This window comes from Falco cherrug, chromosome 5 (genome assembly GCF_023634085.1).
Source record: "Falco cherrug isolate bFalChe1 chromosome 5, bFalChe1.pri, whole genome shotgun sequence".
Taxonomy (NCBI): Eukaryota; Metazoa; Chordata; class Aves; order Falconiformes; family Falconidae; genus Falco; species Falco cherrug.
The window spans coordinates 76967792-76993401 of NC_073701.1; the positions used below are offsets into that span (position 1 = coordinate 76967792).

A 25610-nucleotide genomic window follows, 5' to 3' on the forward strand; every position below is an offset into this window, starting at 1 on the left:
GTTAATATAATTTTAAGAGTTTGCACTACAGAGCTGTAACAAAACTGTGGACATACACTTTTTAGTTTATGCCACCAAAAAAAATCTACCATTATCTTTATATACCTTGACATTGTATGTTTAACTGGCAGCCTGGTTTGCTTTTGTTTGATAGTGGAATATAAACTATTTGCCAAAGCCTGTTTTAACTATACAGTGGTGTTACATTCAGATACAACAAACATCCTGTACTCAAATACAACTTAAGCTGAGGATCTAAAAATTTTTATCAACAAACAAATCAGAGCTAAGATGAAGACAGCAATTCACAGCTATGTTACAATGTTATGACAGCATCACAGGAAGCAGAACAGCTGGAAGAAGAAACGTGAGTCCAAGCAGCCTACATCAGACAACAACTGTCGTCCAGATGTCACAGTTACTAGCAGTTTTATGTATTCTGCTATATGGACTTAAAAAGGATAAAGCAAACATTAAACAGTTATGTTATCGACCTATTAGCAGAGACATGTCAAAAAGTGAGCTTGGAAAAAACAGTTGGCACTGTTTTTTTGGTGAAATCTACAATGGGACTGAAATCTGTCACAAGTAGTTATAGTTTCTGTGGCCTTTACAGCACAACAGAAAAGTAGCTGTGTATGACTAAATGTAATAAACATTCTTTTCTACTTAATGGATGAAAATGCATGTTCACAAACTAAAGGAGTTAACTACTCCCAGTTTTTGAGTGTATGTTATTCCTATCACAGTTTCCTGAATCACCCATCTAAAGACCTTCAACGCAAGTTAAACCCCAATCTAAATAGGCTATATGGACTTAAAGATACACCTTCAAATGAAAAATCCTGAGGGTAATCATAAGGGTGTGGAACGTGTTCTGAAAGTTACTGAGTGAGGACTGCTTTGGACCAACAGGGATCAAAAATCAAAAGTGGTCCCTTCAGGAGCATCCAGATTGTTCCTTGTCAGGAAGAGTGTCCCAACCAAGCAGGGCTTGCAGGACTGATGATAACAAAGCCAATTATTAGGATAACATACAGTGGTCAAATCAACATAAGGAATTACAGTTAGAAAAAGTGAAAGCCTCCACCATCTACTGAAAAAAACAACATGCTTTCCCTGAGAAACAGAAAATACTAAACAAACAGAGAACCACTTCTGGCTGAAGCGTGCATGGCTGTTCCAGAGAAATTGTGACCATCTAATTGCCAGCTACAGACATGCCTGATTTGGGCAACACATTAAATGAAGATTATCACCTGCTTATCAGTAACGAAATGCAGTTTCTGACTATCTCTGTACTAGGAAATGTGCAGTGTGAGAAGCCCTAGACTCCTGTGCACAGCCACAGCTTGAGAAAGTTGCTTTTCCAGAATGAATCCCACTTCTTCATGTTTGGTGGATGAGTAAAAAGCATTCATTATAACCTCACCGTAAGAGGAGGAAGGGTCAAAACTGAAGGGTCTCAAACTCTTGTTTGCAACCCAACAGACATTCTTGGTGTAAACTGGGCATCTGCATTCTTTAACTTCACCCCAAAGAGAACAAGAACTAGGGAAGATTTAGAGAATTTTTTTTTTTTTTTTTTTTTTTTTCAGTTTGCTACTAGAAAACACTGATCCACTTATGCTGGGCAGCTACAGGCTGTCTTTTGTGGTTCCACAGGCTGTTTCCTCTCTCTCACCAACGACAGTGCTCCTGAAAAGAGGGCAGGTTCATTCATCACCCAAACAACCACCAGCTCTCAGCAAAGAAAAAAACCCAAACTTCAGCCACAGTCAGGGAAATGGTGTGAGAGAGAGTGGCGGTTGCTATAAATAAAAGAAAACAGATGTAAACTGGCCAGATTTATTAAGGAGCTTCAAAAATTAACAGCTGTACAGATCCACAGCAGCAGACTGAGGGAAACCTAAAAACTTTATCCACTGTCTCATTCTTTTAATGTGAAATGAATTAAATTTATAGGATATCTAAAATAATAATCTCATTGACCTTCCAAGATCTTTTTCTCAGCCTTTGCAGTCCTGTATAACAATGGAGGGGAATCCATCATAGTGACACACAATCTACAGGCAATTCATCTGCAGTGCTCTCAGGACTTCTATTTGCATCATTGCTAAATTATTGCATTGCTGCATCAATGCATGAGGCAGTAGAAGCAAGACTAACCAGACTCTAAATCTGGTAGTGACACAGGAGCTGTAAAAAACAAAAGTGTAAATTCTGTGGATTTCTTAACCATATAAAGGTACATTAACACCTATCGGAGTGCCCAAACAGTCCTGTGCAGAAATTTCCACCAGTGAAACGTTCCCTAGCCTAGAAGGCTAGGTGACACCTTAGAGACAGAACAGCGATGGAGTCACCTCCAGAGAAAAAGCAAGCAAGCTGAAGGAAGGGCCTACAGAAATGAACCTCTTTTATGAACACATTCCAGCAAGCACTTGTACAAGAAAGGTATGAGTATCACCTACAGCCCTGCCATGGTACACGGTGATGTGAGGAAAACAAGTATCTCAAACAGTAACATTTTCAATTGCTTAAGTACGAATTCAGAATTGATTAGCTAAATTAAGCATCTAAACACTAAAGCAAACAATAGGTGAAAAGAAACCAGTATTTTAAATGAACTGTGAAATACAGAGAGGTTTTATTAGAATAACAAATTGATCTTAGCAAGTGAAATCTAAGGTTTAAAAGCCTTTTCTTGTATGTATCAGCTACGTTCTTGTAATATCTTTTCATTTTGTGGAATGCTATAAATGAACAGCAGTTCTGTTTTCTTATACGCCAGCTTTAACTAGTTAAGAAAGCAATCAGTGTCCTGAATCCTTTAAGGCAATGGCGTTGTTCCATACCCCACACAGCCCTAGCAAACACCTCACGCTGGTCTGGAATCAAGCCAAGGTAGCAGTACCATCGGCTAGCTGCCAAATTTGAGAAAATGAAAAAAACAAACCTGATATTCAGTCAAAAAATAGGGCACACTCATTAACTGGAAATTAAAGCATTTATCTTGTACAACTTATACTTGGTTCATAACTAGTGCACATTTAGAAATCACATGAACTAACTTTCTGCCAAACTGACGATCTAATGCGGATCATGCTGCCATTAGCAAAATTAGCCTTTCAGCACACACGAGAAGTTCCTGCTCAAATCACAAAGTGCTGCCAGCTGATGAATAGACCCCGCACAGCTTCTGAAGCTGTAAAGTTGAGTCAGTTACTTTTGCTTTAAAATAAATAAATAAATACCATCCCTCAAAACACTTTGTTTCTTTTCATTCAGAACAAAAACGTTTTGAGCTTTAGGGGGCAAATTCTCTACTCACTGCCCAACAGCTGGCATGAGTCACCTCTGGGGAACTCCATAGAAAATAATTCTTGCAATAGAAGGCAACCTCTCTGACGGAGCTTCTGCCCTCCCATGATGGGGTGTTCCATGTTTCGGTGGCACTGGGACCTACATCCCCCGATACTGCCCTGCCTAAGGCCATCCAGGGCATTTCCACATTTAATGTCACCCCCTCAACCCCACCATCCTGACCTTACTGAGGAAGATCAAGATCCCCCATGCTACCACCGTCTTCACTCATGTGTGAATCACAGAGGGAGAGGGGTGGAGGGGAATTATGATTTTTAAGAATTCCCCAGCATTTCCTGTATCTTCTTAGAATTTTCTAGTATTTAAATCCAATAAAAAGATTGTTTAAACAATCACGACTTGGTGGATAATCCAATGTCTTAAACTTCAACTGTTCAACCTGATCATGACTATACTGAAGCCACCCAACAAAGGCACATTTTCTTTCATTGTAAACAGACCCAAATGACATAATGACTTGAGGAAGCCTTCTGCCTTTCTGTTTTACTGAATTTACTTCCTTAAAAATTTGTATTTGGCCTGTTGACCAGTTAAGAAATGCATTAAACACTTTTATTTCAAGCTAAACAGAATATGTACTTTGAAAATATTTTACACAAGCTAAGAATGTGAAAGCTTTTTTTTTTTCCCGTAAGTGCAAACTGGCATCTTAACAGTATAAAAACCAACCAACCAACCAAAAACCCCCAAACAAACCAAAACCAGGCTACAGCATTTTATTAGTACATTATTTCTGAGCTATAGGACAGATGGACCACCTCAAAAGATTAACTACATCACTCACCTGAAAGTCTTTTGTAAGGCTTGTTACTGCTTTTAGTGCCATTTTGGTGTTTCTTGTCTATTGATGGAGCTACAATTCCTTTGCCATTCAGAATCTTTTCTGGTGATGGTGGCACTGACTTGGATGTCAAACCAGATTTAACCAAAGTTGGAGCAGGTATGGTGGATGAAGAGGCTGAGGAGGAGGTGATGGTGGTAGTGGTTGCAGAATTCATTTTAACATTGGCACCATCTGCCTTCACTAGGTTAGGAATTTTCTCTAGACTGACTACTGGAACAGGAACGCTGCAAAACCAAAGGAAAAAAAAATCTTCATCATATTTTCTGTACCAAAGACTTACAGTTACTTTATCCCCTTCTGCAGATATAAAAATTACCATGCAAGTTACACTATACCTTAAGATCACACCAAAATGAAAATGTTAGTACCATTATTGCCTATTTTTGTACAATCAAATGTTTACAAAACCAGGCATCTGTAAAGCCTGGCAATGTAGAGAATTATGAAAATGAACCATTGTATTTTTTTAAGATCCAATCCCCTACTATTCATAAGCAAAATAAGTTTTTGCTATTAAGCAAGACATACCCTCTTACACATACAGTCTCATACCTTTAACATAAGCACATAGCAGGTATGCGTATGCTGTACTAAACTCACCATGATAACAAAATAGTTTTCTAACGAATACTAGTATTTTTAAACAAACACAAAAATAATTCATTTGATCAGACGTGTCTGAATGACATACAAGTTTGGAAACAAGGAGAGAAGAGATTTCAAGCCTAGAAATCTTAACAGTGAAACGACCCTTTAAAAGTATTAAAATTCTTGATGAATCAAGCATTACTGAAATGTATTTTTAATAAAATCTTACAAACTTAAAAAAATAAAAATTCCCAATACCATTATTAGCTTAGTTGGCCCTTTTCAGAATAAAGTCTCCACTAACTTCTCCTAACTTAACTACCACCACAGCATATTTGTGACACTAACAAATGTTACCTTCTTCATTTGGCAGCAAAAAAAGATTGAGACAAATTATTTTCAGTTCCAACATTATTTCAACATTTCCGTCTCCTATCTGCATGAGGAAATACCCGACAACAATAGCTGATTTTTACCTACTCAATTGCCCCAGAATTGGATGTCTTGTGTCTACCTGTTAATATAGAATATACAAATTATACACCCATTCTTACTGAAACAAGCCCAAAGAAAAAGTATTAATTTAAAAACCTATATTCTCAGAGCTTTAAGCCCAAATGTCCCTTTCATTGGAGGCCATGAATGAAAACATCTCACTTATTCAGTTCTTTCCATACACTGCCTGAAGAATTGCTTTTGCCAAATAGTTGACTGTCTGCCTCATAAGCAAATTCACACACAGATCATGCTAATGACAATTTTCAGACTATCATTCCACACTGAGCAATCAAAAGAAACACAAGTTTTCTTAAATGAAAATGCAATGGTGATGTTTAAAAGGTAAAACAAATTCTTCATCTAGAAGCATGAGAGTGTGCTTAACAGTATTCCTGTATTTTCCTTTCTGAACTGCACACAACTAAAGTAACCTCGGTAATTTTAATCCCCAGCATAAAGGTGGCTGTCAAAGAGGCTGTCCTACACAGAAAAACTTCTTAAAACTTGGGGATTCTTTAATCTATTATTCTCTTAAAGGTTTAACTTGATGTATACGCTTAAAGGTAAAATTAAATGTATTTACAAGGAGTGCAAAATTTCTCCTTAGCAAACTGTACTGAAAGTACAATCTGCTTCCTGCACATCACTGCAGTAATTCTGCATGGTAGTGCAGAGCTTCTACAAGTGTGTTATGCACGTGACATTTGTTAAACACACAACTGCTGTTAAATCAGTTTATATTCTTAGGCACGCTGGCATGTTGCAGTTCAGGTAAGCAGAGTTGCTTGCCAGGACCCCACCGCTGTCAGTGTCCCAAGACAGGCAATATTTGCCTGTCTGCACATCACTGTACGGTTTGGGGCTTCCCCCCCTTTCACAAGTCTCGCATAATTTCAGTCCTTTTTTGTGTCTAAAAAATGGCACCTTTGCTGCATTTTCCTATGGAAAGAATGGTTAACAGGTGTTAACAGCCAGAAAAAGATGACTTTGAGATGGCATTCTGCATGGGTCACCCGTGGGAAACATCGGAAGCAGGTCCAAAATAACTCAAGTTTTGACCTTCCTGGGATACTACAAAACCTCTGTTTCTCCATAGCTGCTGAAGATGATCCAAGGAAGTGCGGCACACGTGGCTGGAGCAGACCCTCCCATACTGGCAAGTTGTTACTCTTTGTTCTAAGGGTATTTTAACATAACAAAATGTACAAACCTTGATATAAACATAGGTATACAGAACTAAAAAGAAGACTGAGACACCAAGACATATTTTGGAGCTGGAACTAAATTACATGAAACTTCCATATCCAATGGTACCACAAACACAACACCAGCTAGTCAGAATACAGATTCGACTGCAGTAAAATGTAGACTGCTGGCCAGTAACCAAGCAAAAAAAAAAAAAAAAAAAAAAAAAATTACTCACAAAACCAAAATTGCATCAAATATTTCAATGAATGCAAGCACGGAGCTATGAAAGACAGAAGACCCTCTACTTTTTTAAACTGCTCTGAATTTATTAAGTTAAATGACAGACAAATTATAATATCTTAGGGTAGGAATTATTTTTTTTCTGCTTTTAAACAGATGGCCATTACATTTGCTGAAAATAGGAGATTTTTTTTTACTGTAGATCAAGTAGTTTACTACATAAAAACATGAACAAATCTTCATGCCCAGTTTCTAAGATCTGTCTTTGCCTTCTTCTATTTTCTACCCTTTTGCTATACCACTTACTACCTGAACTGCAAGCTTCAGCAAATGATGGTTTACATTTATCTTGTGCACAGCGCAGTAGTGCTCCAGCACTGCTCCAGTCTCTAAGCACTGCTGTATTAATAGCAACGTTAGAGAGATGTAGGGAAAAAAAAAAAAATCAGAGCTGACAGATATTTCTGGATGATGTATTCACAATAATCCTTCACATTCCAACTACAAGAAGAGAAGTATTAAAACAGCAGCTACAAAAGTGAAACAGTTCCAGATCTCTTTAATCTGATCATTCCGATCATGCTTTTTACAGCATTCATTGAGGAGCAACCTGAACCTCTGCAGCACATCTTAGAACAACACAGGGTGTGAAGAAGAGAAAGAGCTACTTGGTCAATGTTTAAGATGATGGCTCAACCAAAACTACAATGAATTAAACAATGGAGGAGTTGGGTCTACATAAAGGCAGGTATAATAACAGATCTACTGGGCCATGCTGTTGCAGAAGCCATTGCTGAAATACTACTACTAATTGTAACAGCTAAAATTTGTAAGATATACTGTATGAAAGAATTGGGCAAGTGCAAAGGTTATTCCAGGTTTGGGAAGCAATCACTACAAGTGACAATTCCTGAATTAAGCTAATTTGTAAACCACAACACACTTGGATACATGATCCTATTTGCACTTTTGAATAATTTCTCCTTTAAGAAAACCAGACCTACTGAATATTTTCTAGAATTCTGAATAAAAATTATAATCCACTAATGGAATAGGAACACACACTTTCTTCCGTAACAGCTGTCAGCTCTATTTAACCTGTGATGATTATCAGGCTGATTTTAGTCTTTAACAAGTTATGTAATCTAAGGGTACTTAACACTAAATTTTGAAAGACAGTTTCACTGATCTCCACTTAAGCCTGTTCATGATTTGTTAGTGATGAATATAGTATCTTCAACTACCATGTGTCTCATTTTTCCCCACTGGTAAACACAGCCACAGTATTACCTCCTAGCAGATCTGCAAGAATTGGGTAATTCACAGGTACAACTATGACATAATTCATTGCCAAAGTATTAACAGAGCAGTTAAAACAAGAGTTTTCAATGGCTAAATCTACCTCGTTAATCATGAGTAAACACTTGGGATGTTCCCAATAATAGGAAAAGGGATTGGTGGAAATGCTCAGTTATTTTGCTCCCTTCCAGCTTTTCCTGACTGACAGAATGCCATCTGCTGCCAGAACGGAAGATATCGTTTATAGATTCAGTTAGTATGCTGAAATGTGGATATGTAAGTTGCTGTCTGTAACACTAGGATGGGAAACAGGTTTACAGTCAATAGCGTTAACACTCCAAAGTCCTTTCTGCTTTCCTTTTAGTTAGACTATAAAAAAAAAATCCTCTCACATAAAATTCCTCTGCAACAATTAAGAACAAAAAGTCACTATTCAGTCAATAATTTTTCTTAAAATAATAAATGAGGCACACCTTAACTAGAAGAGCCTCTACCTCATCTGTGTGTAATGTAAACATCCAGATTTTCTGTTTTCAAAATTATATACCATTATTGTCCACAATGCTGATCATGCTTATAGAGATGGTGGGTTCAGATTTATAGGAAGATTAGATTTTGATCAAGTTTGTTCCGGTGCAAGGTAAATTCTACAGCTAGGCAGAAGCTGCTCTCTTTGAAATTGTATGTTTCAAGCAGAAAATAGAAGCTATTACTGTAACGTAATTTGAGTTTATGCTTTGTCTCAGGAGTGAATGGTTTGCAATAGATTATTTGCTGCTTTAAGGGAGTTGTGTTCAGAAACTCTACCTAAAATCATGACCTTCTTATGCTAGATATTATTAATAAAAGGGAAAGATCTTTACACAGTAAGTAGATAAAACTTCAGAAGAAGGAAGTCTTACTATCTCAAGTTCACAGACATGCAACTGAGGCTGAGGAGACTTAAGTGTAACAGTAGCCTGTGCAGAACCAGGAACTGAACCCAGATCTCAAGTCACCAACCTAGTGACCTAATCACAAAGCATCTTTTCTGTAGATAACTAAAGACAAAACAATTTCTTTTGAGATAAAGTAGTGACCCAGTTCTGCTCTCATTTACATTTTTGCAACTTTGCTGCCATCATCACAGTCACGGGAGGATGGGCCTGGCAGTCTCAAAGCCTATATGTGTATATATATCACAGTACATGATGTAAGATGCCCCCAAAATAGTGATTTTTGCAGCCAGAATTTTCTTCTGTCTTCTTATAAGGCATCAAACAATATCAACATACAGAAAGAACTCCAACAGCAGCTGTTGTTGAAGAGAAATGACTATAACCAGTAAGTTTTCATAACCATCAGTTAACCCAGGATTAAGAATTCTGCAAAAATTATCCTACTGTTTAAAAGCATCAGTTTTAAGCGCTGATACTGTAATGGAAGATGGACCTTAAAGACAGCAAACTGGGTCAATATCTCACTCGCTATATGCATTTTTGAAAAGCAGAAACTTGACGAAACATCAGAAAAGTAATCCAGTCCTTTTTCCTCTTCCTATATATATTTTTTTATTATTTAAAACATCCCTGTTTCCTCCCTTAGGAAGCATAGAGGCTTAAAGTGTCAACTTAGGTTAGATTAGAATATGGATTTTTTTTATGATTGTGAACTATACATAGAAATACTTATCATTTTTTAAACGCCAACATCTTTGTAACTATTATTTTGGTACTCACCATGGTTTATCCCGTGATACTTTTGAAGGAAAGACTGTGTGCTGTTTGCTGCTGGAGGTAAGTAGATTGTCTTTGGGCGTTTTGAATGGCTTTGAGTTGCTGCTGACAGGGTTATGGCCGCTGATACAGGATTTCGGTTTCATCTGTACGAGGGATGTCCTGGAATTGCAGGCTGGAGAAGCTGGAGAAGGGGAAGGTTTACACATTGAACCGTGTCTTCGTTCTGTAATGGAAAAATAATAAACTTTACAGCATTTCATAGGCTAAAAGAAAAAAAAAAGAGAAGAGGAAACTGTTCCTCTCTATGCTAGTTACAATGATTTCATCACTCCAAAGAACACCAGTTCATTGCTGTTGTGAATTACAATCAAACCAAATTGTAATTAAACAAAATTAACTCTGCAAAGTGCTCTGAACAATGTAAAACCTGGTAAAATAAATGCTAGTAATCTACCAGAAAATTTCACCAAGGAGAAATTTCCTCAAACCATTTTTTTTACGTAATTAGCAACTACCAGCATCTGTGTGAGGTATACTAGGTATCCCAGCTCTTTCATGTAAAGAAGAAAGAGGACAGTACGTAACAACAGCTCAAATGACTTGGTGAAATACTCTGTGACAGACATCAGATTGCTTCTATAATGGTTTATGATGAATTCATGTGAGCCGGTTATTGGGCAGTTTCCTTTATGGCTATATGGGAAGCTATATGGAAAACAACCAGAAGACTGAGAAGTAGCGAAAGGTCTGCTTCTCCCAGCCCTTCCAGAGAGGCAGGCTCTGCCTGGTTCGTAGCTTGGAGGCTATCTCCAGGCTCCAATCAAGGTGAAAGTTTAATTTTTTCGACAGAGAGCAAATAGCAAGTGCAAAAAAGCAGAAGTTTCTGTATCAGTTACAAACTTTAGAGGTCAGGCCCTCGTGTAAGCACTGCTCACGCTCACATGAGACACCTCTTAAGTACTGCAAAAAGCAAGGCCATGCTGACCCTGCAACAGGAGAATAGGCTTCAGGACAGACAGACTTCAGTAAAATTGCTTGCGTTTGGTTATTATTATTATTATTTGTTCAAATTTGAATGTCCCATCCCTGATATTGTTAAATAAAAAGATGGCTTTAAGAAGGTATTTGGCCATACTTTACAAATTATATACTTCTCCAGGGGAAAAGTGCTGGTTCTTGGCCAGCCGCTAGATCACAGCGTGCTGCAAACAACAGGCTTGGTGCTGGGAACTTAGGCACAACTACAAAATATTACAAGAGACAGGAATTGGTTTTGGCTGAGGGGTGCTATAAATCCTTAACAGTCCTGTTCCCCCCCATTTGTGGGAACACTCTTTCCCCAATGCCTTCACTCCAGTGCTACCCCCAGAGGCAGCAGGCAGCACGGGCAGCCCGGGGGAAGAGGAATTTTCCAGTCAGCAGGGCCATGGCTCAGCAGCAGCTGACTCCGGCTTGCGGCCGCCCTGGCACTAAGAGCCTCCACGGCGGCAGGGATCAGCCAGGTACCTCTGGTACTGACACAGTAGTCAAACGTAGCAAGTGCAATGTCATCATGGACTGAGAACTTTGGACAAGCTGGAGTTTCTCCTTCAACACGCAGCAATTTTTCCTCATCTAAAGCATTCAGCGCTTAACTTGAAGAATCCAAGTGGGTGCTACTCTCTGCACTTGCACAGCCTTGCCCCGTCAGCCAACAGCAGGTTAAGGAAGCAACAGCAACCTGCTGCTGCAAGGGAAGATTTTGTATTTACATCATCAACCCTGTGCTCGCTAGTTTGATATTTCAAGGATAACTAAGAAAAATTTTCCCACAGAGAATCAAAACATGACAATTTGTCTGGCATCCTCACAAGTAAAAACTTGCCAGTAGCAGAAGGATTCATCCATGATTAATTTGCAAAAGGCGAATACCTCAAGAACAAAGAGAAATACTTAAAAAAAAATTTAAAGAATATTCCAAGCTGTTTCTATCTCCAATGACTAAATAAAGGCATTTTCTATTAAAGGTCATGAACTCCTGCATCTTCATATTCACAGCTTTAATTACAAATGCTGAAATTCCCTCTAGATTCTCCTGCAACTGAAGAACAAAACGGTCTTAATTTTTTTAAAATAGAAAGTGTCTCCCTTCACCCCCCAAATGCCACCTGTCGTTTGCCAGTTTTCACCCCAACACACACCTTAGTGTGCAGCCTCTGCCTTTAAAAGTCCTTTGCAGGATGCAGTTAATTTACATTCATTTCACCTCACATCTGTGGCAACAACTATGTAAGCTACGCATCTGCCTCTGAAATGCAGAGATCCACTCAAAGAGTATCCATTTCATTAAATAATAGTCACTGTTTCAGGATTCGCCAACCTTCTCAGCAGCTACTTGATTTAAATTAGCTTAATAAAAATTTGTAACTTTCCCATTAATTACTTGGGGACTGATAAAAAGGAACTGCAACGTAACCAACAAAACCAAGCTGTATACAACAAGAAACTTGGGAAAAAGCATGATTTCCATACACAAATTATATAAATTCAGGATTAATTACGCCAATCTTCACATCAGCTAGCGGCTGGTTTTCTCAAGACTGACTGCCTTCTACTAAACTGTGGTCACCGATGTCATTCCTATGGATATATCTGGAAGTAAAATACACTACTGTTATCAAAATTAATCTTCTGGAAAGATGGATGTTCAAGATACTGACCATCTAAAATTATAGTTTAAAGTCATCTAAGTATCACATGCCATAGCAAGTTATTTCTTCACAGTCTCTTTACACTGGAGTTTTAGTCAAGCTAAACAATTTGGTGCTTTTCCCTAGATAGCTTTCCCAATTTATTAACTTCCAAGAGCAAACCAGTATATTAACTTTGTATTTTTTACTGTAACATAGAAAATGGTGGAAGAGGCAGTGTTGGGATATGATAATATAATAAAGTGCATCCCACTACTTTAAATAAATGTTTACTTAAAAGATAGGAAAGGAAAAGATTACAAGATTACTTATTTTATGAGTGTGTCAGATTGGCGGTCATTCTCGTGTCAGAACCAACTGCACTATTTGGTGTTTCCGTTTACCTCCTGAAACTCCCCTCTTCCCCCAAAAGATGGCTACAGAAAGCTTCTACCTTTTAGACAGTGTCTGATACATATTTGAGAATTATCAGCATTACCCAGCTTCTCTTGAAATTTCCTAGAAGCGAAATGGAAATTATGACCACTGTAAAGTTATAACAGGAGGAAGAATGTAAATAGCCAGCACCACACAACCATCAGTGCTCTCAGACACTGCTCAGATGGGTAAAGTCTGCATGTTCAGTCACATGTTAACATCACTTCAGTGTCAGCAGGAGAAGATGGCAGTAATACCTTGCAGGTAGGGCCACAGTGGAGAACCGGAAGCGTAACTCCCTCCAAGGAGGCAGAAAACCACTGTTTGAGCTGGGCAAGCACAGCCGGAGGAGGTCAAACCTGCTGAAGCTGTGAAAACTTATAGACAAATCTCACTGGTGGGGGCGTAACTTGTAAATAGATATTGATATATTCCTTCTCAAGAACTATTAGGTTGCCTCTTGCTTCCTCCTTCCTTACTACGTATGTGGTAGTGAATCAGCTTTAAACATTGGCAATAAGTTTCAAAAAGAAATAATGGGAATATATGACAAAGCAAGAAGGCTGTCAGCTGTCAAAATTGGCTGCTTAAACCAGGGTGGTGGTGATCCTCTATCAAACCGAGTTTCCTGGTCACTTTTATTATTTTTTTAAATTTCTACTTATTTGTCTATTCATATTTTACATATATACAAGGACTTACACACAATATAGAAATCTGCTATTGTATAGCCTATGTAATAATATGTGAATGAAAGACATTTGCACATCAAATACTTGTTATAAAATTAGGTATTCACATACTAACACATTCAGAAGACAGCCAGCCATCTGTGTAAAAATTTCTACGCTTGTTTGCATTTCATGTGTAGACAGATTAGATCTAGCAGGGCAGGTGAACTTGTACACACACAGCTGTAGACATTGGCTGTCCCTGTTCACGTACAGAAGTGGCATAGTTACTGGACATAAATGAACCTGAAGTAGAATGAAAATCTGGGCCCCTGAAAAACATAAAAAGCCAGCAAGGCAACTAGAAAACCAGTTATCACTTATAAGATACTAACCTAAATTCTACATGCATATCAGTTTATGCAGAAGCCTGCAACACTATGAATGTGTGCTGAAGCTTAAAATATGAAAAAGAACTTTTCTGGTTCATTTAAATACTTCCAAATGGATGTTTCCACTCCACATAAATAAAAACACATACTCTGTTTTGTTTCTAAATAGCAGCTGCTGTCAAATCCAAGAGCAGAGCTAACACAAGCAAAGTTACAATCCTCATTACTGCATTAATCCTTCTGCAACCGCTCAGCTGTCTTAGGGCAGCCGTTGCAGCAAGGGACAAGCAACATGTGACTTCTGCTGTCAACCAGTTAATGTATTAATGACATTAATCTCAGAGGAAAGTTTAACACTCTCTCATGGAATTAACTGCACTTTCTAAAGAATCAATTTCAGATCAATATCTGTTATTTTTTCTAGTTTGTGCAAGAGCCTAAAAGCCCAACGCTACATACCATGCTAACGCACATTGCAAACTCTGCATCAGTAGCATTGCGAACAATCTTAAACTATTCCAGGAGATTCTCCACGTCCTATGGAAACATGGATATAGTCCAACTTTCTCAGCCAAATCTGAATTGTTTGTAGATGTGAAGTCCTTATGTTGTTGGAGACTTAACAGTCCCTGAATCTCCAGAGCTTCTCTCCCATGCCCTTGTACTCCATTTCTAATCCTCCTTCCTGCATCATACACAATGCAACCCCCCCACCTTTCCCCAAAACCTCTGCTGCAGCTGCCAAAGTCCTCTAGGTCTGCTTTTGAATCTGTAATTCCACTGAATCCTCTCTGACAGGTCACCAGGGAATACTAGCAGCTGTTTTGCAGGAAACGCCACATCTCCTTCTAATCATCAGCAAAAAAGCAAAGCAATAGAGAGGCAACATGAGCTCCAGAGCCACAAGCACAGCATGTGGGAAAAGAAAGGCAAACCCACATTCCGAGTAGAAAGTCTCTTTTCGTATTTTTGCCTTGACTCTCTTACACAAGATCAGGCACTCCCCTTAACTCACAGCAAACCTTACAAAGACACAACAGTAAATAACGCTGCCTGTAAAATATGCCAACTGTGTGTTTCCAGGTGGATTGCAGTAGTTTTGTACCCAAAAAGATCTTTCTATGATCCTGAAACTGCAGGTATCTCTAATCTAGACTGCAAACAAAAAACATTTCTTAGTATATCTCACTTACATCTATTCTTACCCAACATGCGCTACTCAAACTTGATCAAATCAAGTGAACAGATTTTGCTCACAGTTAGTGTCTTCTCCGTCGGTGAGACACAGAAGACTGCAAAGGAGAAAAGTCATGATACAGCTTGAGCGTAGAGAAAGATATACCTTTGGTTTTTCAGTAATTTAGTAGCTGAAACAAAAGAAAAAAAATCCCTCTAACGTTGTCAGAAGAGAAACAGTAGAACTTTGTCAGCACCAGTCATTTTGAAACATTACTCTCGTTCAGCACGATCCGACTTCCTGCGTACAAGAGGCCTAAAGCAAAAATCAATTTTAGGTTGACCCACAAATCACCCAGAGACGTATTGTTATGGATTATAGCCTGGTATTGCACTTGGCAAAACCAAACAAAAATAATTGCTAAAACCCAGAAAGGTAAAAATGTTATTTGCTGTTAGTAAACATTACATTTACAGAAATAATAGAACTCTTTTTAAGCTTGTGTTCATCATAATCCTTGAGTTCATAGCCCTTTTACTTAAAATAGCATAAAGTAACTGATCCGACTGCCCTTAACACAATACGAATACTGTTTGTTATTGTCCATTTTACAATATTTAAGCAGATGGTAATGAAATTTAGCATCTCATCCACAACGTGACTCTCTTCCAGTAACATACAACAGTCCTGTTCATGAAGATGTTACTTACGGTAACTCCATACACCACCTATGCGCAAATTACAGTTTTTCTATTTACAGTACATCCTGAGGTGTTTTGTTGCACAGCCCTTCACTATGCAACATTGAGCAATGTATACTTACAATTTCAGTAAATAGTAAGTGAAACCTGCCACCTTGTACTGATCCCAGTTCAAAGTTTGCAAACGTACTTGGCATAAATTCTAATAAAACCAAAACAGAAAAAAACCCATACATGCCCGAAAAGCGACAGCCAGCGACCAGAAAACTGAACAACTTAGACTGCTTGCAGAAATGTGTCATCCTGCAGTAACTGGCAGCTGGTTCATAACAAGAGTTCATAAACACCTTGTAAGCACTTTCATTTTGCAGCCACAGTCTGAAAAACTCTAACAAAACCCAGTACGTGAGGTTAAGCAAAAATAAACTTGGATTCAATGCTAGCAAACTACAGCATAACATTGCAAGACTGAAGGATAACTTTACCAGCTTTTTTGACAAAACACTATTCCAATTCCAGCTGAAAAAGTTTGGAAATAATATCTGCAAACCGTTCCACCCTTCTTGCGCTGCGCACTGGAAAGGAAACAGCACAGTCGGTTTCATTTTGATACTTCTTGTAAACTGACAAAGGAAATAAACTGCCAGCTCAAACCCCCAGACTGATCCGCTGCATAAAATGCAGCTCGACAATTGCAAGCTTCATTCCAGGTCAAATGACATAATTGGGAAATTATCAAGTGCTAAAATAACCACTGTTCTACTGGTGTTTATTTACAATAAACACAAGCTTTGCTTTCTGACATAAACCCACTAAAATGAGTCTCCATTTCACAAAGTCTACAAGTGAGTAGGATCAGCAAAATTATGCAAAACATCCTGCTAGAAGAAGAAATGTAAACTGAGCCACTTACAGAGAAGAGCAGGCTGCCAACTTAATCTGATTCTACGACGACTGTAAACATGTACTTTTGGAACGTGAAACGATTCACATTGCCACAGATGCCGTCAGAGAAACACAGCAACGTGATTAGGTATTCTGCACACGGTAAAAAATCAGGCAGATGACCTGCTGCAGCAAATACCAGATCAGCGCTCGCACACACCAACTGTTTTGACTACAGGCACTTGTTAAGCACCAAGTTTCAGGTCCTACCAGTTGGACACCAGAACTGATCCCGTGCCAAGAACAACAAGAGCTGAAAACGGCTGCGGTGGTGTGGGTTTTTTTTTTTTTTTTTTTTTATAATCGTTGATACAACTCAAGTAACTGCAGAAATGAACAAAGTACAAAATTAAAAGCAGCAAAACACACAAGTGTATATTTAGAGGAAGATACTGCATTATTTTTTTTCTTTCTTGATTCAGGAAAGGAGGAGGGCACTTGTATTTAACACAGTAGGATGAACCTGCTGTTTTCCTGAAAAATCTTTTATTTATGGGATAACTTGGCATTTGACAGGGTAATTATGAGAGACAGGAGGAATAATCTCTAGAATGTCACTAAATTACTTTTAAAAATGGCTGAATTCCATAAAAAGCCACACAGTCAGCATTTCCCAAAATACCTCCATTCCTCTTCGGTAGACAAAAAAAACACCCACCACCAAAGGGTCAAACGGAAACCCAGCACGGCAAAAATATGCTTCAAATAGTGTGATAAATTACACTAAATGTAAAATGAAGCTGCTGGGTACTTGTCTGCTTCTTTTGGAAGGATTTTGAGATCTAAAGACAAAGCTCCAAAGTATCACTGATGTATCAGAGAGACAGGAAAATGATGGAAGAGTGAATACCTTGCCCTGGTGACAACGTCAGTCTTCACATCACTGAGCTGGAAGACCTAGATTTAACTTGGATGTCAAGGCCTGTTTCTTCAGCTATAGAAGGGGATATTAATGATTTAGGGTATTAACTTGATTAAAAAAAAAAAAAAAAGAGTTTGAGATTTAAGTAGGAATTCATCAATTCCTGTGATGACACAATTCCACATGCATAATCAGCATTTGCCACCTGATGCACTGCTACTGCAGAAAAACTAACAATTTTCAGCTATAAGTCATACGCATTTCTCTGCTCAGCAATGCCAAAAATCCCTGGGCAAAACCAAAGTAACAGAGCAAGCAAATCCCAGGCACACCCTTTCTTGAGTGACACTCCACCAAAGCAAAGCAAGGAAAGCTTAAGCACAGAAATTTCCCTTTCTGCTGGAGGAGATGCTCTGGTTGTCCATCATGAAACTAGTGAGCCACTCTGATGTGTCTGGGAGTGTCTGAGGTCAATACCATCCCATAACTCGTGTCCAGGGCTTATACCACAAGGCCAACCCTCACAATACTTTTGCACGGGTTCCTCTGCACTGGTATCTTACTACCCGCTGACCAGTGGTAATGGTATTTCCTCCATTTTTGTTCTCACAGCAAAGAATATTATCAGCCCTAAAATTAGGGCAGATACATTAGGTGAATGCCAAAATATTTCTAGCAATCAAGCAACGGTACTTCCCTTCAAGCAAAGGTAAACACCACTGACAACTCAGAATTTTTTTATTTGGCTATTTGTTGGATGTAAGAAAAAAAAGCATCTTCACATTTAACACTGAACTACAAGAGGAACAGCACTCTAGTTTATCAATTATATAAATTTAAAAGCAACTCACCTATTCATTCCTCCAAATACCCAGACACAAAGGGGAAAATTTAGCATTGCCATCCTCTCACATACTGTGTAACAAAAAGGCCTGTTCCCTCCGGCCTCAGGGAGATCTTTCACATTCAAGGTCATCTGATGATACATATTTTTATTTACTTATACTTATCAAGTAAAATATTTCACTGTATCTCTATTTCCATCTTTAACAATATTTACAATACAGTAACAAAAGTAATTCGTGCATATTATTGGTTTAGGAACTCACTGGATGTATCCCCTTATCAATCATAAAACTATTACAGAAAACTTATACTTCTTTAAAGCTTTACTTAATCCAAACATATAACTGCTTTTTTCCTTTCCTTTTTTTTTTTTTTTTTTTTTTTTTTTTTTTTTTTTTTTTTTTTACAGATAAGAAAAGATAAGCCATAGAAGAGTGAGGTGGGACTGTTGAGGTGATTTGGCAAAAAACAATGCTGTACCACAACTCGGAGAAAACAAGCTACCGATTTTAGGAGACTTATGTTCTCAATCTGTTTTTGTGCATAGTATCATGTCAGATTTTATTCAATATCAAGATAACACATCATCAGCTCGTTTCATCATTCCTTAGAAGAAACTTGTACAAACCCAGTAACTTTACTGAAATCAGCCCAGAATAATAGCTTTGCAGGACTTTTATACGATCTATTGTTTAAACCTTCTGGCTTTTTCAGCTCTAACTGTTGCTTAGGTTCCAAAACAAGCATCTGGTAAAACAATGTATTTCTTAACAAGCTGTTTTCTAAGCTCAGAAATAATGAAAAATGTTTTTCTAAAAATCCATGGGTTTGATCCCTAAATTTGCTCCATCTCTGTTAACCTGAGTTTCACTGCCCCCCAGCACCCGCCCCATTTCACCCTGTTTCCAGTTTTTTGCTCCACTCCGCCCCACCCCCCCCACCCCCCAAAGAAAGAGACAGCATAAGCTTTGTCTGGTCTGTAGGTATATATGTAACAACTGTCCGTACAAGCCTGCTACTGCCACAAGAAATACTGTTCCCCTGGGGCACATTAGTTAGGGTGTCTCTTCACAGTTGCTAATTTTCAAAAGATTGCTGAAACTTCGTATTTTTGGACCAAATCAGCAAAGAGTTAAAAATTCTTAGACAAAATTGGTATAATCACATAAGCCTTATTGCTATTATTATTACTACTACTAGTAGTAACATTGTTACAATAATTATTTCAGGAAACTCAAGTTAAAATTTCTATATTAATTTTTTTTACTTGCTTTTTCTGTGTTGGCCACTTCTCATGGGTATTCCCAGGCATCAAATTAATCCCCTTGGAATATTCTGACATCTTTTGAAAATCCAGGTAACCCAAAAGATCTGCCCAACAAAGGACACTGTTTTGTTTTGACAATTGAATGAGCTTGTATTTAAGTTTCAATTTGCTTTATCAAACCCTGCTACAAAAGCAGCATAACTGTCAGTGCAGAATATTTCCTCAATCCAGACATTTTAAATAAATCAGCTCACTCATCTTTCATGCACATTATTTGCCATAGATAATAAAATCTGTTATTTAGAATGCTGCAGTAATACCCACAAGTGATAACCCCCTAATACACACCCTCCAAAGCAGATGTGCAAAATAATTTCTGCAGAGGTCACCTGGTCATGTTTCCAGCTCCTACAAACAAACCACCAAGCTGAACCTTCTACACAACAAAACTGAACCAGACAACACCGAAGGACATACCCAAATACAGAACTGGGTTTATATGGCATTTTTTACCTGTTCTTCTCCCTTAAAAATCTCTTTAGTTCTATAGTTACATGCAACTTAAGATCTAAAAAGACAGTTTCTACTTTAACTTGCATCATTTATGACTTCTAACTGTGCAAAACAAAGAGACTTGGACCTAACTGCACATGAATGAAATTGATGCAAATCAACATCTGAGAGTCCAAGTGTTAACTACTTCATGTTCTGCCTCTGAATGCACCTCTTAACCATTCCTCACTGTAACAAATATAAATGTATTACAAATTACTTGTTTTGGATAAACTGTAAAAGCTTTCCCTTCGCTCCCTGCAGGGGAGAGAGTGTTTTATACTTATAATTTTAAATGTCTGTTTTACCTATATAGAAGTTTTCTTTCAAATGGCCCTTTACTCAGTTTTTTCAATCTACTATAAAATTAATAGCAAATTGAGACTTCCAAAATGTTGTGAAGCATGGTCAGTGTGTGAAGAAAGGTGTTTTCCAAGGCCACACAGTGATTAGAGTGCAGATCTGAATTTAAGACATTCCAAGTTTGCTAACCCACTTATGCTGCCTCCGTCATGAATCAGTGTGGCAGAAGTGGCACAGGGGAGACACAAGATTTCCATTACAACTACCTACAAAGGTGCATGAACCGCACTGTGGCACAGCTTTCCCTCCTACCACTTCCAATGCCTTGAACAACCTGTCACCCTGTGCAGGTGGTTCCGACTTCCTATGCAACTTCTCAGAAGCAGACACATATTATATTTAAAAAAAAAAAAAAACAACAAACAACTTTTAGGAAAAAAATAGATGTGTAGATTCTCATCAGGTGATGACACAGGATATTTTTTCCTATGAGGCACTCTAATTACTTTCTATAATTACTTACATAAGCTCACTGGGGGAAAACCCTCAGTTCTCATTTAAACCAGGCACAGCTCAACTCAGAAGAATTCTTGTGAGTTTTAACATGGACAGTAAGCAAACAAACCAAGATCATTAGAAGTCCAACTTGCAAGCAAGTCCATATGAAGGTATCAGTTTTACCTGAAGACACTTAACTATGAGATATGCAACCATGAGATATGTTCTTGAGAACAAGCATGCAATAAACAACTTTCCAAGGTATCAAATGTTTGACATGTATCAGTGGTTTTTTATTTAAACCACCAGGTCAATTGGAGCATAAGTAAAACATATTAGGATGGTTATTTCCTACCAGGGCTTAGCTGGCTTTTTGTAGTGTGCTAGAACCTGGCTTCACCCATGCTTGGTGTAACATGTCATTTCAGGTGGGAAGAGTGAATAGTACATCTGTTTGTCAAGAGATGAGAGTAGCCTTTGGTCAGCCAAGAAATGATTACAGAGAGAGTAAGACTGGAAGCAAACAGGAAGAAGAGAAAATAATTTTAAGACAAGGATTTCAAAGTGGGTTATTTATAGAGTCAACACTCAATTATCCATGGTCAGATTATCTGTACCAGAGATGCAGAAACAAATCAGCTCCAGCTGGGCTCATTAGCCTAGGTGCAGCTCGGTGCAAATGTTCCTATACTTCTAGGGACAGCATGGGTCCAGAAATTATGCAACAACTTTTTTTCAGCATTAAGGCTGAAGTCCTTCTTTTAAAACCTAAAATAAGGCTCTTCAGTTGTGTCTGTATGGCATTTCCAAAGGCAAGAGCACTGGTGAAAATGGCAACTGGCTCGAGACAAGTTACCTCCGTGCTTTGGGTCCCAAGAATTTTTATTAACTCAGGCACAGTGTCAAGCCCGAGCTGGCTGCATACATTCCTGCCATGCTGCGTCAGGGCTGCGTCCTCTGCCTGGACGTCAGGGAGCCGGGGAGCTCGGTGCAGACAAGCACAAGATACTTGTGACAACGCAGGAGCCAGGCACCAGCCAGCATTGCAAACACTAATAAACCCAAATACAGCTGGGATGGCCTCCGTGCAGAGGGACTGGGCTGTGAGGTCACTTGAGATTATGTGTTACAGTTAAGTCATTTAAACCAGATATTCTAAATAAGGGAAAGCTTAAAACACAAGTGCTTTCCTAACTGTAAGGAAAACACAGCAACAGACAATACCAATCCAGCTTGAAGCTGTTTTCCTGGCCACAATGCCAAAAGTGAAACTGACAGTGAAATAAAAAGGTAGACAGGGAGGGAAATGGAAAAAAATCCAACATTGTATTTCATACCTGCCAATTGCTTCCTCTGAATCAGAATATCTGTGTTCATGCTGAAGGGCTGAAACCTTTTTCCATCTGTCAGGAGATAGCAAACTCCAGAAGAGACTTTATGCTCTTTAGACTCTTCTGGAAGTTGTCCCTCCTCATCAGACTGCTGCTGCTATAGTTGATAGAAATCCTACTGTTTAAAGATAACAAGAGATACTTCTAAATTGGAGGAGTTTGAGATTCAGTTTATTTTCTTCCAGCAATGGGAGTCACTTGACCAAAGAGGCAGGGAAAGGACAACGAAAAGGATACTGGCATGAAAAATCTCAGCTATAATCAGCTGACTCCAGCTTGATTACAGAGGAGGAACTAAACTCTCTATTTGGCAAATGGATCACAGAGCAAGTCTTTTCTAAAGCTTTTTGCTGAGTCTGCCAATTGGTAGCTAGACAGTACAGCAGATTTAACCAGCAATGGCTAACAAGTGAACCAAAACTAACCATGCCTGAACTATCACCCCTGGGATTTGCCTACTGTATCTAAATACTGAGAGAAAAAGGTTTATTTACAATGAAGAGCACAATGCGTAGCAGAGAACTGCTCAAGTAGTTTCGAGTGACAGCAAGAAATGAAGGGTCACAAAGCACAGGATGAGGCAGACATATCCCAACAGAACACCATTGTAACACTCGAGGAAATCTGCAGGTCCAAATGCTACAACCTTATTACCCCTCCTTTCTTCCTCCCTAGCCCCAAATGCTTTCATTTCCCAGGTTGCTTAAGGTCTGAAAAACAAGTAATTCAAGAAAAACAATAGTTCAAAACCAAATTTCACTGTGATAGGTATTACTTATCAGAGAACTCTAGCAGTTTTAGTTATTATTTCTCCTTACATTTCAGATTCCTAAATGGCTATTGCCTAAAAGGTGGCAGCAGTGGAAGTTAGAGGTTTATAGTCTTTCTCCACTGTTTCATCTTAGGACATGAAGTTTATTCTCAGTGTTAGTGGATAACATGTTTTGGAAGGTGTAACATTCGGCAAACAAAACCAGAAACATATCTTCTGCTGTAGAGTATTTGCAGGTCTCCTGTATGGTATTTATCTTGGAATACATACTAAATGAGGACAGCAGCACAAGCACTAGAAGGGAAAGGGCTCAATTACTGTAAACAACCAGGAGCAAAAGACTATTAAACATTCAACAAGTCAAATCAACCAAAGGTTTAGAAGTTTTCACCTCTTATCTACTGTAACAAAATTAGGTCAACACTCCCCTCCTTTCCCCGCTAAGCCCCATCAAACTAGGAAAGACCATAAATGCAAAACCACTGCACTACCTCACTGTCCTGTTGAAAGTCTCAGTTGATAGAAGGTTTGAGGAAAGACACCCAATATATTTCCCCTTCCTGGGGGCCACTGCCACAGCAAATTTCAGCCTGTAACTTCCAGGTAAATTGGCTGCCTGTCTGTCAAGCACATACAAGTGAACTGCACTTATAAACTTCCTGCTACATTACTGCTCCCCCCACCTCAAGATATCAATCCTAGCCAGGAACCTGATTAGCAACAGACCGTGAAAGACTTTCAGAGAACTTCAGAGGTGGCGCTTGCAAAAAGACAGTGAAATTTTATGTCCTGAAGGCCCCAGAGCAAAGCATGGCAGCTGGCATCAGGCCTCGTGTGTTACGGCTGCGGTCGTACCACAGATCAGATACACAAATTCTATTTCTGCTCTTCCTCCCTTTCAAAACATTCCTGGCTTACCTTTGGCTTCAACCTGGTATTAATCTATGGCTGAATTACAGTGTAGGCATAGAGACCAGGCACACTGCGTAATATAAGCTTGAGTCTTTCAGTAACTGCTTCCTAGAATAGGCTGCTCCCGTCCTGCAAGTACAGCATGTATTGCTGCACCCAGATGCAGCCTCGTAGATTCAGTATATTGAAATAGGCTTACAGAATCTGCTTTTGCAAGCAACCCTGATTCATCCTGTATCAGGGATCTCTCTCTCTTTTTAATTATTTTATACCAGGTTACCAGGCACAAATCTTCCATGCCCCACCCCCCCCCCCTTTGGTTAACCGTAAAATTATTAAATACTGTAGTGATATGGACTACTTTTGTATGACTTCTGTCTTCTTCATAATTACCTGTCAAAATCTGTTACACAGCGAGTTTAACACAAATTATTCTATACTGCTTTTGTATTTTAATTAAATATAAAGCAATACTGGTCAGATACCTCAGGACATTTTCATCTTCACAGAAATCAGAGCTCATTTAACAGCCAAATTTAGAGAGCTAACACATCACATACCACTGGTTTCAGGTAAATAAGTAGGTTTTCTTTTTTCCCCTGAAAACTCTGGTGTTACTTAGATTTCATAGTTATAACCATTTAAAAAATAATGTAATGGAGATACAGAACTTTCAGTTTTTCTCCTTCTAAGTTCATTAGTACAAATAGAGGGAGGCTGTAATCCATGCACACAGCAAATCGGCTGTAATTCATACTACAGCATAGCAGAGGTAAAGCAGTAATGCTGACATTAAACCTGATACTATATAGCCCTTAGAGATTGCAGGTAATCCCTCTCCCTCTTTTCCTCTGAGAGAAATCAAATATATGTAAAGAATAGTTCAGTATCATGAAAGTACTCCTTTCCTTTTCATTTAAACGTACATATCTAGAACCATATCAAAGCTTCCAAAAGCAAATGCTCAACAATTGCCTTGTTCTTTATTTGAAAAGCTCTATGGAATATATATAAAAGAGTCCATAAAAAAGTTGACAGCTTCTAATTCAAGAGTCAGCAGTTTCCCATTACAGTGGCACATTGTGTTTAAACTGCTTTGCTACCACTGTCATGTTATTAATCAAATTAAAGAAACACCATGTGAATTATATAATTCTAAACTACTACCTATTACCAATGTAATCAGATGCAGTTTGCACTATTTTTTGTTTACCACATTCTCACTTGTAAAATGTATGTGGCAGAGCAAAACATAGGACATACAAACACATACCACGCATAAGGGAGAAAACATGGTAACTTCTTTGCATATATGGGTCTAGCTAACTTTCTAGTTAGATCTCGCTAATTAGTTTGTGAGCTTAGCATCTGCTCTCAAGTTAAAGATCTTTGCAGTAATTTGTGTAGTTTCTGCATATAAAAATAAAAATCACAGACTGTATTAGATTCTAA

At 38.5% G+C, this 25610-nt stretch overlaps 1 protein-coding gene across 9 annotated transcripts in view; it reads right to left on the reverse strand.

Moving 5' to 3' along the window:
• Positions 1-25610, reverse strand: part of ATXN7L1 (ataxin 7 like 1) — a 114571-nt gene that overhangs the window by 21438 nt on the left and 67523 nt on the right. For 4 of the 9 annotated variants that reach the window (XM_055710979.1, XM_055710977.1, XM_055710978.1 and 1 more), the window contains 2 exons: positions 9763-9985; positions 4172-4455 (listed from right to left, as the gene is read on the reverse strand). In XM_055710979.1, coding sequence (XP_055566954.1) covers positions 4172-4455; positions 9763-9985 — 507 coding nt within the window. Of the gene's footprint in view, positions 1-4171; positions 4456-9762; positions 9986-13126; positions 13689-15932; positions 16262-16295; positions 16386-16723; positions 16912-22420; positions 22562-25610 lie in introns of those variants that run through there. The other 5 variants (XM_014283460.3, XM_014283452.3, XM_014283454.3 and 2 more) reach the window with 5 other exon arrangements.